The sequence below is a fragment of the Pristis pectinata genome, chromosome 15 (assembly GCF_009764475.1).
Source record: "Pristis pectinata isolate sPriPec2 chromosome 15, sPriPec2.1.pri, whole genome shotgun sequence".
NCBI classification, from domain to species: domain Eukaryota; kingdom Metazoa; phylum Chordata; class Chondrichthyes; order Rhinopristiformes; family Pristidae; genus Pristis; species Pristis pectinata.
Window position 1 is genome coordinate 23,453,412 of NC_067419.1, and position 15,358 is coordinate 23,468,769.

The window sequence follows — 15,358 nt, forward strand, 5'->3', positions numbered from 1 at the left end:
GGAGGTGGTGAAATTGGATATAATTACTGCATTTTAGAGGCATTTAGACAGACACGTAAATAGGCAAGACGTAGAAGGATACGGTCCTAATGCAAGCAAATGGGATTAGCGTAGATGCGCAAAAAGGTCAGCATGGATGTGGAGGGCTGAAGGGCCTGTTTCTATGCTGTGTGACTCTGACTCTATGATGATCTTTGCAGTGGAAAGTGAAGCAAGCTGACCCTAGGCAAATAACAGCAACTATAGATACTTGTAGCTTTGAATAGTCAGGATTTACAACCAGAGCATTCTCCTTGCTCTGGTATTCTGACCAGTGCAAGGAGAAAGGTGCCTTTTGTTTTGTGACCCTGTGACCAACAAGAGAACAATTCTTCATTCATCTGTACCTTAACTGTTTCTTTTTTCCTTAGTTCTTAAATGAGAATGCATGTTTGGTCATGTGTAGTGCATGCCTTGGCTGCCTGGCTGAGATGTCACTAATAGAGACTGACATGAACTATTGATATGGCGAGACCATGCTATTTACATTCCAGCTGTGAAAGACTGCATTCTAACTGAAGCCAAATAAATAGCAACATGCAGCAGTGTAAGTTTTGTAGGTATGCAAAAATAGTTTTCTCCTTCTAAACTGATCCAGAGAGAGTGAGTACAGGAGAGAAATTTTTCCTGCTTTGAGAATGATTCTTATGTTACTGGCATACAAGGGCAAGTAGACAGGTTTGATGTTTCAACTATCCATTACACCTAAACACATTTCATGTGGAAAGAAGTGAGAGTTCATGTTAAAATGGTGGATTTGGAGAATAAGTATACTTTATTGATGTTGAGGATAGGATGGGATAGAAGCTGCTTCACACTCTACATCTCACTAACTAAACCTGTCAATTTTTAATCTATTGCACTATTGATAAGCATTTCTATTTCTACTGATAACCATAAAAATTCAAGGAGGGAAAAAGAAAGTACTTATTGTTTTCAGTTTAAATGTTTCACTGCAGTGTATGTTGTTAACATTACCCTGTCATTTGCAGTCCTTTTGTAGGCTAGTAGGACTCTGCTAAATGCTGCCACTGAATTATCCCTTGATAAAGCCCATATCCAATCTGCACAGCTTGCTATAATGACAGCACCATTTGGCGTTTTCCCAGGAACAAGGATTATAGTGGTAATGATGCCAAATTGTGTCTGTAATGGAGAATCCATTAATCAGCATGAAAATTAAAGACTCATTTCAGAGATAGCATTATCAGGAGTATATTCTTCATCAAGCCCCAGAAATTTGCAGTGGGATTATTTAATAGCAAAACTGCCAATGTTTTTCTGTAGAGTAAAAATTGCTTCACAAAGTATTTTGCTGTGACCTATAAAATGAGCATATGATTGCATCTGTTCCTGTTTTACTCCCAAGTTTTTGCAGACTTGCTACTTTCAACTTGTAGCTTGCTTTTCAAGACACCAATTTATAACAGATCAGGTATACACCCATGTGCCATAGCAGAACTGAAATGTGCTAACTCAGTTGAGCACTGAACCAAGGGAAAATAATTTCTCATGCTTCTAATGCCATTGGGTGACATTGATTAGGTGGCTGTAAATTATTTTGTGTCACACTGATGGTCCACAGAGTCAAGGCTTGCATGTATTTAATGGGCTTTTAGCCCATCACTTGCTGCTTTTGTCATCAATCACAGCAATAAAACTGTTGCATGGCTGAAAGTAAAATATGAGGCTGAACGGTGGTGCCCTGTTGGTCACGCACAGCTGTACAAACCAAATTGCTTCACTGACAGTAGTTAAGCTCTTTGTACTTAAAGATTTTATCAGCAAATGAAATCAACAGCTTGAAAAGGGAGAGTTTTACTGAAGCAGATTTTTAAAGTATACTACTGACAATTGTGTTTGACTTTAGTAAGTGTGTTTTTGACTTTTCCCTGACTAAATACCATGAAATTTCTATTCAAGTTGGCCTTGTCTTGAACAAATATTTAGGAAGACAATCAAAAGGTCACAAATAGAATAATGCCTGTCCTAAGCTTTTTGTGTGTCTTTTTAAAAGAAAATTCATTTATTTTAAAGGTGCATCCGAGTTATTGCTATTGGCTCGTCGAACAGACTTAAGGCGGATATCATTGGACACTCCTGACTTTACAGATGTCATCTTGCAGCTGGATGATATTCGTCATGCAATCGCAATAGACTATGATCCAGTAGAAGGATATATATACTGGACAGATGATGAAGTACGTGCTATCAGGAGGTCCTACCTGGATGGGTCTGGAAGTCAGTTTGTGGTGACCTCTCAAATCAACCATCCTGATGGCATTGCAGTTGATTGGGTAGCAAGAAACCTTTATTGGACGGATACAGGCACTGACCGTATTGAAGTAACTAGGTTAAATGGTACAATGCGTAAAATTCTGATTTCAGAGGATCTAGATGAACCAAGAGCAATTGTGCTTGATCCAATGTCTGGGTAAGAATTTACTGAAGATATCTTGCATGTTTTCAGGAAATTTATTTTGCTGAAGTTGTTTTGTTGTAATTGATTGAATGCATTAAACATTTTAATTCTTGAGGATAAAAACTCTCAGTGGAGCTGAGAACATTCTAAAGTTGGCAAAGCAATTTTATTTTATGTGCTAATGACCAAATTCTGTACTATGTTGTTTTGCTATGGAAAAAGCATTGAAACTCCTGGAGTTTATTTAAGTAGGACATCACAGGCTGGAAAGGGAGGGATTTCATACTTTGAACTTTAGAGCTCTGGACCTTGTTAATTCTCACTGCTTTGTAGGACGTCGGAAGTGGTAAACAGACACAACAAGGAATATATTCTTTGCATGTAACTTTTAACAACATTTTGTTTCTATTCTTAAAATCCAAAAGTGAAAAGCTGCATTGGTGAATAGTATACTTTACTAAAAGTGCAATTGACTGATGCTCAATTTGTTCTCCAACCAGGTACATGTACTGGACAGACTGGGGTGAGAATCCAAAGATAGAACGTGCTACTTTGGATGGATCTGACAGGGTTATTCTTGTTAATACTTCGTTGGGTTGGCCAAATGGTTTAGCTCTGGATTATGAAGAAAGAAAAATGTATTGGGGTGATGCTAAAACCGATAAGATTGAGGTTGGTATTTCACATTTTCTGAAAATGTGAGTCATGATTCTTGTATTTTCATGTCGATGTATATTTTTGATGAACCATTCCAAACAGGCTACTTAAAGAAGTTGTAGACAAATTTAGGGCAAAGAATATTTTTCATGTGAATAATTTGTCCCAGTCTTATTGTCAGGTTAAATTGTTTCAACATACAAAATTATCTTTGTTTATTTGTAAATAATCCAGCCATTCTTCTGATGAATGAATAGGGATAAAATTGCTTTGTTTTTGAAATGCGAATTTTTCATTTAAAGGCTCTGCTACAGCCCCTCATCACATGGCTGTCTTTGCCTCCATTTAACTCCATCCTGTTTCAGAGATATTATGCTAAGCAATAGTGAGCATGTGGTGATGTATTTGTTTAAAATTAAACATTATTTTTAAATTGAAATATTCCTCTTCCTCAAATGCAGCAAATAAATTCAAAGGCAGTTTTCTATTTTAAGTTGCATCTATCTTTGCAATTTTAACAAGCAATTATCTTGCTAATGGCAATGGATAACAGATTTATAAACAGTATTCTGTTTTACTAGTAATGTAACATTAAAAGTACAGTAGTTAAAATAATATCATGCAGTTTTTAAAAAGAAATATAGGTGCCACTAGTGAGTTTATTTAAAAGTCAAATGAACATAGCCTCTAACTCAGTGCAGATGGATATTTGTTCCTTGGCCCTGTTTTCTACTAAAGTATTGCCTGTCACTCAAACAATAGTTTGTCCCTTAATCCTTCAGCAGGAGTTGTTCATAGGAATGGTGTATGTGCCCAAATAGTTATAGCCCAGAATCTTCAGCTGAAGACAAAACTGATAAAAATAAGTAGTTGTTCAGAGCCTGAAAATAATTGCATTATTGACTTTGCAAGGTAGTCATATCTTATGTTATGCTCATCTGCACATCAGTATGGAGAGAGTTCTATATTTTTTTTTCTCACATCTGCCCAATAATAATGCCCTCTTGACCACATTAACCCAACCAGTGACTTTGCTGCATGCATCAATCATTTAGGCAGAAAATGCATGTATGGGTAGGAAATCAAAGAGTTAAAATTGTTTCTCTTTTATATACTAGTATTGCCTCTATAAGTGTTTTGCTTCTGAATCCATTATTGCTTATATGTATATTGGATTACTTTTAATTGTTAGGTTGAAGGAGAATGAAAGAGCAGCACTGATTTAGGTTTATAAATATCAATCTCTGTTTGAATGTTGTTCAAAGTAAGCTTGTTTAGCAGCTTTTCTTGCATTTGGTGAAACAAAATCTTCCTGGTATTGCTGGTGCCTAAAATCATTATAACTGGTCATTCCTAGTTTATGAAAATATCAACTGTTTAGGATCAAAACTTCTCTGTTCTCTAGTATTGGCTCAAAAGGGGGACTTTGGCTGTTTGAGTCCATACCAGTTTTATGAAAGAGCAATTCCAGTTAGTCATCTCATCTTTACCCACGGTTCTGCAATACCCTTTCCTTCAAATACTTCACCAGTTTCTTTTGAAAAGACTCAATTTAATCTGCTTCCACCATCCTTTCAGACTGAGCACTCCAGATAATTATTACTTGTTGAGTGTAAAAGCAATTCTTCATGTCTCTCTTACTGATTTCCATGAATTAATGCATTCTGGTCCTCAAGGGAACCAAAGGGGAATGGTGGTTCTTATTCTTGAATAATTTTACAATTCTCTCCCTCTTCTCCATTCTAAGGAGAATAGCTGAAGCTTCTCCTGTTCATTTACATAATTTGGACCTCTCAATGTTTGAATCATTTTGGTAAATCTTCACTGCACTCATATCCTTCCTTTTCTGTGTAGCCTGGAATTGGGGCAGTACTCTAGTTGTACCTCAACTAGTTTCAAAATTCAGTGTAACCTGTATTTATGAAACCCCAGAATCTTTTGCAAGCGCCTTCTCAATCTGTCCTCCACCATCTAAGATTTGTTCAGATAGACACCCAGGATATTGTTTTGTCTCATCTTAAGAATTGTTTCCTTAGGTTAGAGTGCCTTTTCACATTCTTATCAAAATGCATCACTGCACTTTATGCAAAAAAAAAATCTGCCTTGTGTCTGATAACATGTCACAGAATGTGCTGAATAAAACTGCAGTCCAGAGAATTAAAGGGGCTTCAGCAGCACAGATGTAAAATTTTGATTTAGCAGGAAACTAAGAGTTTTGGATTTAGGGTGGTACAAGATTGTGTTTCCCTGGGACTGGTCTAAGAAGTGCTGCTTCTCTTGACATATATTAATGATTTAGACCTTGGTGTACAATTGGCAAATTTGTGGATATGAAAATTTGGAAGTGTTGTGGTCAAGAATCAATAGTTATACCCAATCTTGTGCAAGTGTTGCTGAAGGATTTGTCAGGGAGAGGAATAATTTTTATAATAGGTATTTTAACAAAGCTTAACTCGTTCTTAAAATCTTCCATTTGGGTCGATCTTGCTTACTCGCTTGCATGTATTTTGAGAACCTTAGTTCTCTTATTGTGAACTCCACCCAGTATTCTTCTGTTACTATAGAATCAACTCAAGCTGGTTGGCCAGTGTCAGATCTTTGGCAGCACTGGCTGTCGGTCATTAGTGGTACAGTTCATCAAAAACCAAAAGTCAGAAACTACCTTGCCAACACACAGGACCGCCAACTCCACTGCTGGACTTGCCATTCTGTCCAGAGGCAGAGCACCGATGAGCTGGAGTGTAGGGTGAATGAATCAATTTAGCACCAGAGGGCTGGCATTTGGATAGTAACGCCATTTATTTGAATGGGCTTGTTAACCCTTTGGGAAAAGGTTAGGATGGGTAACTGTTAACTATGAAAACAACTGGATTGTCTTAGAAAGCCACCTGATTTACTAATGTCTGTCAGGAGAGACGGTCTGCCTTCCTTGCTCAATCTGGTCTACATGGGACTCCAGATCCACTCCAGCTGGTTGACTTTTAAATGACCATTGAAGTGGCTGAGCAAACCACTCAATTGTACCATTAGTGCTATCTTCAGAGAGGGAATAAAACTTGACAGATCACTAGGCATTGACCTAGTCACTGAATTTGGGCACTGACATTGCACCTTGCCCAGCTGACCTTGTAAAGTCATCCTCGCAAGCATCTGGGGACAGCTGTCCCACAGATTGGTCAAGCAACAGTCTAATATAGTTATACCCACAGAATCCTACTGTGTAGACAATCTGCCAGACTTCCTCGTTACAATCCTTAGACACATCTTGTCCCATCAGCGGAACAGACCACCAGAGGTGGTGGCACAGTGGTATACTGGTGGGAATTTGCATGGCATCAGGTCAAATAAGAGCAAGGAAACCACCTCATTACCACCTACCATTCTCCCACGGCTGATAAATCAGTATTCCTCCATATTGAGCAATACTTGGAAGAAGCACTGAAAATGTGATCCAGGTGGAGGACTCCAAAAAGTGGTGTCATAACACCACCACCGATTGAACTAGTTAAGTCCCACCACACTGGATCTGCTGCTGGTTGCAAGTGAACCAACATGAGGGATAAATCTACTTGACTTTGTCCTCAACATCTACCTGTGGCAGATGCATCTATCCATGACAGCATTGGTAGAAGTGACCACTTCACAGTCCTCTTGTAGAGACAATCTCCTGTCCTCACTCTGAGGACATAGTCCACCATGTTGTGTGGTGGTACAAATGTGTTAAATGGGATAGACTAGCTTGGAACTAGTAATCCATGAGGTGCTGTCAACAATCAACAGCAGCAGAAATGTTCATCACCACAATCCATAACTTCATGGCCTGACATATATGCCTCAACTTACCACTGCTATCAAGCCTAGTTCAATGAGGAGTTCAGAAGGGCATGCCAGAAGCAGCCCCAGGCATATCTATAAATGAGATGCCAGCATGGTGAAGCTGCAGCGTAGGACTATATGCCTGCTATGGGCAATGGGTGCATGGGAGCAACATCTGCAGGCTCCGCACAAACGAGCCTGACTTGAAAAACTATCTTCCTCCTCCATCATCACTGGGCCAGCAGCATTGTGGGAGTACCTTCACCAGATGTACTGCAATAGTTCAGGTGCTGGTGTGCCACCATCTTCTCAAGGGCTTTTAGGGAGGAACAGTATATGCTGGCTTTGTGAGGAATGGCCACATTGCCAAAAGTGAATGAAAAAGGTGGGGTCCAATCTAATGTGCAAATGTTTTGTGGCTGTAAATGAGACATTCAAGACTTCGAAATCTTGCTATTCGCTCGCTCTTACTTGTCTCTAAAAGCTTTGTTACAATTTCAAAATATAAAAGATTTTCGGAAAATAGTTTATTTATTTCCCCTTCTCACTGCATTTATTCACTGAGTTGTTCTGATGCAGCCATTCATTGATATCGGTTGACAACAATAGCTGATCTGAATTACTTTCCCCTGCAAAGATTGTAAGGTGTGTATTCTTTTCCAACAAAATGGTCTTTCCATTTGATTGTTATTGTGCGCAAGATCAACAAGTCCACATTTGCACTGAGACGCGAGATTCTGCAGATGCTGGAATCTGGAGCAATACACACACAATGCTGGAGGAACTCAGCAGGTCAGGCAGCATCTATGGAGGGAAATAATCAATGTTTCCGGTCGAGACCCTTCGTCAGCCTGACCTGCTGAGTTCGTCTAGCACGTTGTGTGTATTGCTGCACATTTGCACCGACACTGAGATGTGCAAGAATTTCCAGAAGTTTCTTGTTCTGTTTTCCCCTATTTTTGTTCGTTTCCTTACTAAAACACTTGACTTTTTGCTGACAACATGGCTGACACTGAGGAGCTGCAGGGAGCGAGCCTGGCCGTTCTTTATTCAGCAGTTTATAAGACCATTGCTGATTGCAGGTTTTGGCTACCTCAAAAAATGTTTTCTTACACCTCTGTCATGATTTAAGATTCCTGTACAGATTGTCAAGAATTTTTGATGGATTGAGAGAATTTAGCATTCAAAATCAATAACAGTTGGCGAAAGGGATGTTGCTGAGTGGCTTTCAGGCGTAATCCACTTTAAGGCTGGTTGCTGAAAAACTGCACACTTCTGTGAATGCAGATTCCCCTAGCGCTGACCTTTTTGATTTGCTTGGTAACCAGCTCTGTGGATGGTATGCAGATGCAGTCTGTTTACATCAGCAGTGACACATTCATTAAGAAGCACGGTGCTGGTGGAGGCTGTGGTTGTACTGGGGCCCCGAGGAGATAATAAGCAGCAGCAGGGGTTAATGGAGATCAGCGGGAGGTGCAGCAGGATGCTTTTGTTCCCAGTTTATCTGGCAGTGTACAGTGGGAAAAGGAGCCTGCGACTTGGCAGACTGGTTTGTCGTTATTCACAGTTGGTTGCTGCTGATAAACTGGGATATGATTGGGGCTGCTGACATCTTTCGTCTAGCATGAAAGCTTCAGTTTTCTATAAGTAAATATATTTGGGTGCATTTGCCATGAGCAATGTTTTAAATACTTGGAATAAGTGTCATTTCTCCTATTTTCTTTAAAAAAAAATTACTTGATGGTGCTTACTGTAAAGTAGAACTAGATAATGCTGTTAATCTCTGGTTTTAAACATGCATAAAGTCAAAACCTTGAACAGTGTCAAACTGGTTTCCTTAAAATGTGGTTCCACAGCTTTGAAACTAGATTGCTGTGTGCAAGAAAGAATGCTTTTTCTGTTGGATGTAATTATTGGAGAAATAAATTTACAGCCCAGACACATCTTGGGACGATATCCAGACACATTTTGAAGAATTTTCTGTTTTTAAGCAATGTGATAATTAAACATTTATTGACATTTTAGATTTCTGCTTCATATAGTCTGCAGACTGAACTAGCAATATCTTATGTTTATCTAAATCAGTGCTTTCAGGTGTTTGACTTTCTGGGAATAAGGCAGCCTTGATGTATATGCATGTATTGTCAGAATAATGAGGGGTATTGCATCCACAAACTGTTGGCACATTAAAGTTTGAGGTTCAGAGCTTCAACATTTGTGGATGATGAGACTGTCACTTAACCTTCACGCCACCCAAATCCAGCCCCGTACAAATACTCCAGTAAAATTAGTGCCACAGGTTAGCAGAATATATTAAAATAGCACACTGGGCCTTCTGGTTTAATTCTGGAGGCATAGAAATGAAAGGTTGGGAAGTTATGCTAATCTGTTAAATCTTGGTTAGACATTCTTGGAATAAATAAAATTCTGGTTGCCAAATGGAGAGAATATAGCAATGCAAGGGTATGTATAGAAATCATGAGCAGGCTGTCTCTCTTTTGAGTAAATAAGGCTGAGGATTAACCTAATAGAAGCCTTTAAAATTGTGTTTTGATAGAGTACATACAGAGAGAATGTCTCCACTTGGGAGGAAGTGGCCATCAATATAAGGAAATCACCAAAAAAAAATCCAGCAGAAAATTCAAAAGAAATCTTTTTATGCAGAATGGTGGAAATGTGAGACTCACTGCCACTGAGGGTATTGATGTATTTAACAGGAGGCTGTACAAACACAAGTGAGAAGAGAATGAAGGGATATGCTGTACATTTAACATGAAGAAAGACAGAGAGACTGATTGGACAGATGTGCTCGTGTTGTATAATCTATTTAACCACTAAGTTCTCATTTTGACCATCCAGTTGGTATTGGCAGATTGATGCATGAAACAGCAGGACTTAAAATGGGTTGACATGGGGAAAATGGAAGAGGCAGGAGGAAAAATTCTTGCAATTATTTTGGAGAGTTAGCCAGATTTTTAATAGTACCAAGCAAAGTAGAAATTAAATATTTAAATGGCCATTTATCTGCTTGCAATACTGCAAAGTAATGCTACAATGATGCATTCTGATTGCTGCATTCCACAAACATATATTTGTATAGATTACTCAGATTCAACCATAGCACTTGTGATCAAACACTGGTTTTGATATTACTTTTGGGCTGAAATGTTACTTTCGTTACAAGTAGTTAATGTTGGCATTGACAGGTTTAACAAAATTGTCTGAGGGGAGGGAGGAAAAATTAGTTGAGACTGAATTTTTTTTTGATGGTGCTAGAGGAACTGCAGGAAGCCCAGGGAAGATGGAAAGCAAGCATTGTGGTGAGCTGATTTTGGAGTTATGGCAAGGGAATAATGGAATTATTTAGGGAATTAACTATGGATAGATAGTCCCTATTTTGGTGGTGTAGACTTTCTGACTTGCTTTAAATTGGGATGAAACTTTCTCCCTCTCTACTCAAAGAAAAAATTATCTTCTGACTTGCATAATAAATCAATTAATTTGTAAACTGAGGTTAGATTTAAATACAGTTTTAATCCTCCATATGTTAATTCTGTTGCCGTTAGTTTCTGCTTTCGCCCTACCTTTGGAGCATTGATGCCCATCATATTTTAAGCTTCCACTGGAGCAATGGAGAGGGAAAGGATTGAAAGCCCTTTTGTGTTTTTAGTTAGAGGTTTTGCAGTGTCGCCCATCTTGAATTGTCAGCTTGCTTTGAACTGTTGTAAGCATTTCCCTGTATGTTGTAGTTGGATTTCTTTTAGTAAAACAAAGCCATTTGTGTAGTTTGAGGTTGGAGTCTTTTTATATTGTAAGGTATTGCCTAGGTTCAAACAGTAATTTGCCTGATAGGATCTTTGCACAAAGTCAGAGAAATGGACAGTTTCTTGTGGTTGCAAATCATTTGTATTAGATGGGAATTGAGAACCAATATCCGGAGAATGCTTCATTTTACATCCTAATCCTGAAATTGTGAGGCTGCACTCCACTCTGATGACAGACTACAAAGTTCAGCTAAAAAGGTAGTTTTTAGCTGTCTAGACTGGGTAAAATTTCTATCGGTGAGTGGCAGCTTGCACTGCCTACTGTGGGGAATAATGAAACACAAGGCCTTCATTTAGGCAAGCAGAGAAGATTCAAAGGTTGTAACCTTGACTTTACTGAATACTGAGTTGAATACAAATTGACTTGGGTAGGCAATTTACAACTCAGGCAGTTAAAGAACTGTTCGATATTGTGCCCAGGGAGTGTATGCCTAGATGGCATGTATTTTAAGATTACCACGTTCCAGGAATCTGTATTTGCGGAGGGGTGAGGGATGGATTGAGGCTCATGTAACTGGGGCAAGTGTTTTCTTAACATTTGTTTCTTAATGATAAACTGCAACTTAAATGGCAGTTTATTACTTCTGCATGCAAAAATTCTGTATATTAAATTCATTTTAAAAACTATTTGTATCAAGATTTGGGAAATGCAGTGTAAATCCTCATTTTTAACTTTGATTTTCGATCAATTAGTTGAATATTAAAATGCACCCTTGTTTTTGAAATTGCTTTTATATCAGGTATATTCTTCTCCTTTGCTGTACATTTGCTTTCTTGAGACAATAAGTTGATTTATGCCCAGATTGAAATTCATCTTTAATAGCCTGAGAAGTCTTAAGTATATGTTTCATCTTAAAGCAAGTGTGAACCAAGTTGTTTAACCCTGGTAGGATCACATTTCAGTTTGATCTTTCGTTCATTTTCACTTTAGAGTGGAAGCATGGTTGTTTTTAGTGTCTTGTATACCTTGTTTCAGCATTGCTTGTGGCTCTTAAACTAATTTTTCCATTGTTTCTTCTTAGAGTCACTCACATAGTCTTAGTTAAGTTTGAATGACAGTTATAGTTTGTAATCTGGAATCACGGTAAGCACCAATGTCTTTTATTTAACTGATCCATGCCCTGCATCAGTCTCAAGATATTTGCATTCTTTTTGCTAGAGATACATGCTAGGGTAGTGGTTTTATTATATCAGAACTGTTAATAGACGTATGATCTTTATACACGCCTTCCTTCAAAACAAGCAGCAACCTGCTCAGAATGAGACCTCATCTCATTGTCGATTGTTTATGTGGTGTGTAAGTAGGTTAATAATATTGGGCTGCTTATTCTGTGGTTTAGGTGACTGTATGTGTTACTGATCCAGTTGGCTGACAAATGAAATTATGCAAGATTTACATCACAATTTTTTTTACCTATTTCTCTCTCTCTCTTTTCTCCTCCTCCTCTCCTCCTCCTCCTCTCCTCCTCCTCCTCACCTCCTCCTCCTCACCTCCTCCTCTCCTCCTCCTCCTCACCTCCTCCTCCTCACCTCCTCCTCCTCACCTCCTCCTCCTCACCTCCTCCTCCTCACCTCCTCCTCCTCACCTCCTCCTCCTCCTCTCCCCCTCCTCACCCCCTCCTCACCCCCTCCTCACCCCCTCCTCACCCCCCTCCTCACCCCCCCTCCCCACCCCCCCTCCTCATCCCCCCTCCCCACCCCCCCCTCCCCACCCCCCCTCCCCACCCCCCCTCCCCACCCCCCCCTCCCCACCCCCCCTCCCCCCCCCTCCTCCCCCCCTCCTCCTCCCCCCTCCTCCCCCCCTCCTCCTCCCCCCTCCTCCTCCCCCTCCTCCTCCCCCCTCCTCAGCCACCTCCTCATCCCCCTCCTCCTCTCCCCCTCCTCTTCCCCCCCCTCCTCATCCCCCCTCCTCATCCCCCCTCATCATCCCCCCCTCCTCCCCCCTCCTCCTCCCCCCCTCCTCATCCCCCCCTCCTCATCTCCCCCTCCTCCTCCCCCCTCCTCCTCCCCCCCTCCTCCTCCCCCCCTCCTCCTCCCCCCCTCCTCCTCCCCCCCTCCTCCTCCCCCCCTCCTCCTCCCCCCCTCCTCCTCCCCCCCTCCTCCTCCCCCCCTCCTCCTCCCCCCTCCTCCTCCCCCCTCCTCCCCCCCTCCTCCCCCCCTCCTCCCCCCCTCCTCCCCCCTCCTCCCCCCCTCCTCCCCCCCTCCTCCTCCCCCTCCTCCTCCCCCTCCTCCCCCCCTCCTCCTCCCCTCCTCCCCCCCTCCTCCCCCCCTCCTCCTCCCCCTCCTCCTCCCCCCTCCTCCCCCTCCCCCTCCCCTCCCCCTCCCCTCCCCCTCCCCTCCCCCACCCCTCCCCCTCCCCCCTCTCATCACCCCCTCCTTCCCCCTCCCCCTCCTTTTCCCCTCCTCCCCCTCCTCCTCCCCCCTCCTCCTCCCCCTCCTCCTCCCCCTCCTCCTCCCCCCTCCTCCTCCCCCCTCCTCCCCCCCCTCCTCCCCCCCCCTCCTCCCCCCCCTCCTCCCCCCCCCTCCTCCCCCCCCTCCTCCCCCCCCTCCTCCCCCCCTCCTCCCCCCCCTCCTCCCCCCCCTCCTCCCCCCCTCCTCCTCCCCCCCTCCTCCTCCCCCCCTCCTCCCCCCCCTCCTCCCCCCCCTCCTCCCCCCCCTCTTCCTCCCCCCTTCCTCCCCCCCTCCTCCTCCCCCCCTCCTCCTCCCCCCCTCCTCCTCCCCCCCCTCCTCCTCCCCCCCTCCTCCTCCTCCTCCTCCTCCCCCTCCTCCTCCCCCCCCTCCTCCTCCTCCTCCTCCTCCTCCTCCTCCCCCCCTCCCCCCTCCCCCTTCTCCTCCTCCTCCTCTTCTCCTCCTCCTCCTCTTACGTTTTCAACATGAACATGAGAGAGGAGAAGTTTGTTGTTGAACTGTGCGCACTGGTTTTCAGGGCAAAAGGGTTTTGAAATGTATGTTTGGTTTTTTTTTACCATACCTGTGCTTATGAAATTACAATAAGTTACCATTGTGTATTTCAATATTATAAGCCTTTGATGTTTCTTGCATTATCATGATAAATGTTGTAGTAAATGACTGTTCTGTTTGAATACAGTTCTAATCCTGTCAGTGTTTTTTTGTTAAACGGACTGCTTAAAATGGAGTAGCTCTGCATTAATCAGCAAATCCCATGGTTAGATTTGAGTAAAATTAAACTGCAGCACCAGTCTTGCAATAAATCCCTGGTGATCTCAGCTGGACTTGCAGTATAAGCTGATTTAGTATTCCTAATCTAAATAGTTAAATATTTTCCAGAAGTTTTATACAAGTACCTGGAAAAAATTGAGAGGAGCATGGCTGTTAGTGGTGATAAATGTTTCCAAAGCAGTGTCTGTCCAGGTGTTTACTTTCTCCATTCCCATGCAGTTTTAATGTTTCTTTCTTCCACTTCCTGCTTGTTCATAAGTAGTGTCCATGTTCAAAGGAACCAAGGTGCGCTTGTGCACAAGTTACTGAAGGTCAACGTGCAGACACAGTGGGCAATTAGGGAAGTGTTATGTTGGCCTTTATAACAAGAGGGTTTGATTAAAGGAGCATGCAAGTCTTTTTGCCATTGCATAAGACCTTGGTGAGAGTGCATCTGAAGTATTAAATATAGTTTTGATCTCCTCATCCAAGAAAGGATGTATTTGCTATAGAGGAAGTACAGCAAAGATTTATGAGTTTGGTTCCAGGGAGGATAGATTTGCTACATGAGGAGAGACTCAGTAGACTGAAGCTGCATTCTCCAGATTTAGAAAAATGAGAGGAGGTCTCAGTGAAAGTTACTAATTGATGAAGGACTTGACGGCTAGATCAGGGAGGATGTTTCCCTTAAGTGAGTCCAGGACCAGGGACCGTACGTGAGAATAAGAGGAAGGCATTTTAGGACTGAGATGAAGTGAAATTCATTGTTTCAGTGGGTGTTATGTCTTTGGCATTCTCTACCCAAAAGGCTGTGGAGGCTCAGTCATTGTGTTCATTCAAAACAGATCAATGAATTTCTGGATGTTAAGTGAATCGAGATCTGGGGATAGTGCTAGAAAACAGGGCTGTGCTGGAAGATCAGACATGGCCTTGAAGAATGGCAGAGAAGGCATGAAAGACTGTATGATTTTTTCCTGCCCCTAATACTTCTGTTTATGCTAAAAAAAAGCCCAGGATCAAATTTAGCAGTGATATATCATTCTAATCCAGAAAAAGCTCAAATGAAGCATAATCATTTTTCCTGAAGTATCAAAGACCAACTAATGATCTGATGTCTATTGGCATTGGGATTCAGTAGCCTTGGATTGTGTGGCGGATGAGAGTAGTGGTGGAAGAATAGGGAACTAAATCTGAATGGATTACTGCACATTATATGTTAGATTTACTGCAAGGCTGGTATTGTCATTGAGTTTACCCCTTAGCATTTCTTTCCAGCATTATTTGTGTATACTGATGCATTTTGTTATATAACATTTTGTTAATGTTTCCAAGTGATACAGTAGTATGAAACATATTTCAGTAGGAAAGCAATGGCTCCCCCATTGTACCAGCTGTATTATCTGTTCAGGTTTTAGAGTGTCTTTGTTGATCTTGTACCTGT

The 15,358-nt window shown here is 41.8% G+C and overlaps 1 protein-coding gene across 2 annotated transcripts in view; it reads left to right on the forward strand.

Annotated features, from left to right (window-relative positions):
- Positions 1 to 15,358, forward strand: part of lrp6 (low density lipoprotein receptor-related protein 6) — a 126,654-nt gene that overhangs the window by 81,094 nt on the left and 30,202 nt on the right. For both annotated transcript variants that reach the window (XM_052030618.1, XM_052030617.1), the window contains 2 exons: positions 2,077 to 2,473; positions 2,962 to 3,133. In XM_052030618.1, coding sequence (XP_051886578.1) covers positions 2,077 to 2,473; positions 2,962 to 3,133 — 569 coding nt within the window. The remainder of the gene's footprint in view (positions 1 to 2,076; positions 2,474 to 2,961; positions 3,134 to 15,358) is intronic.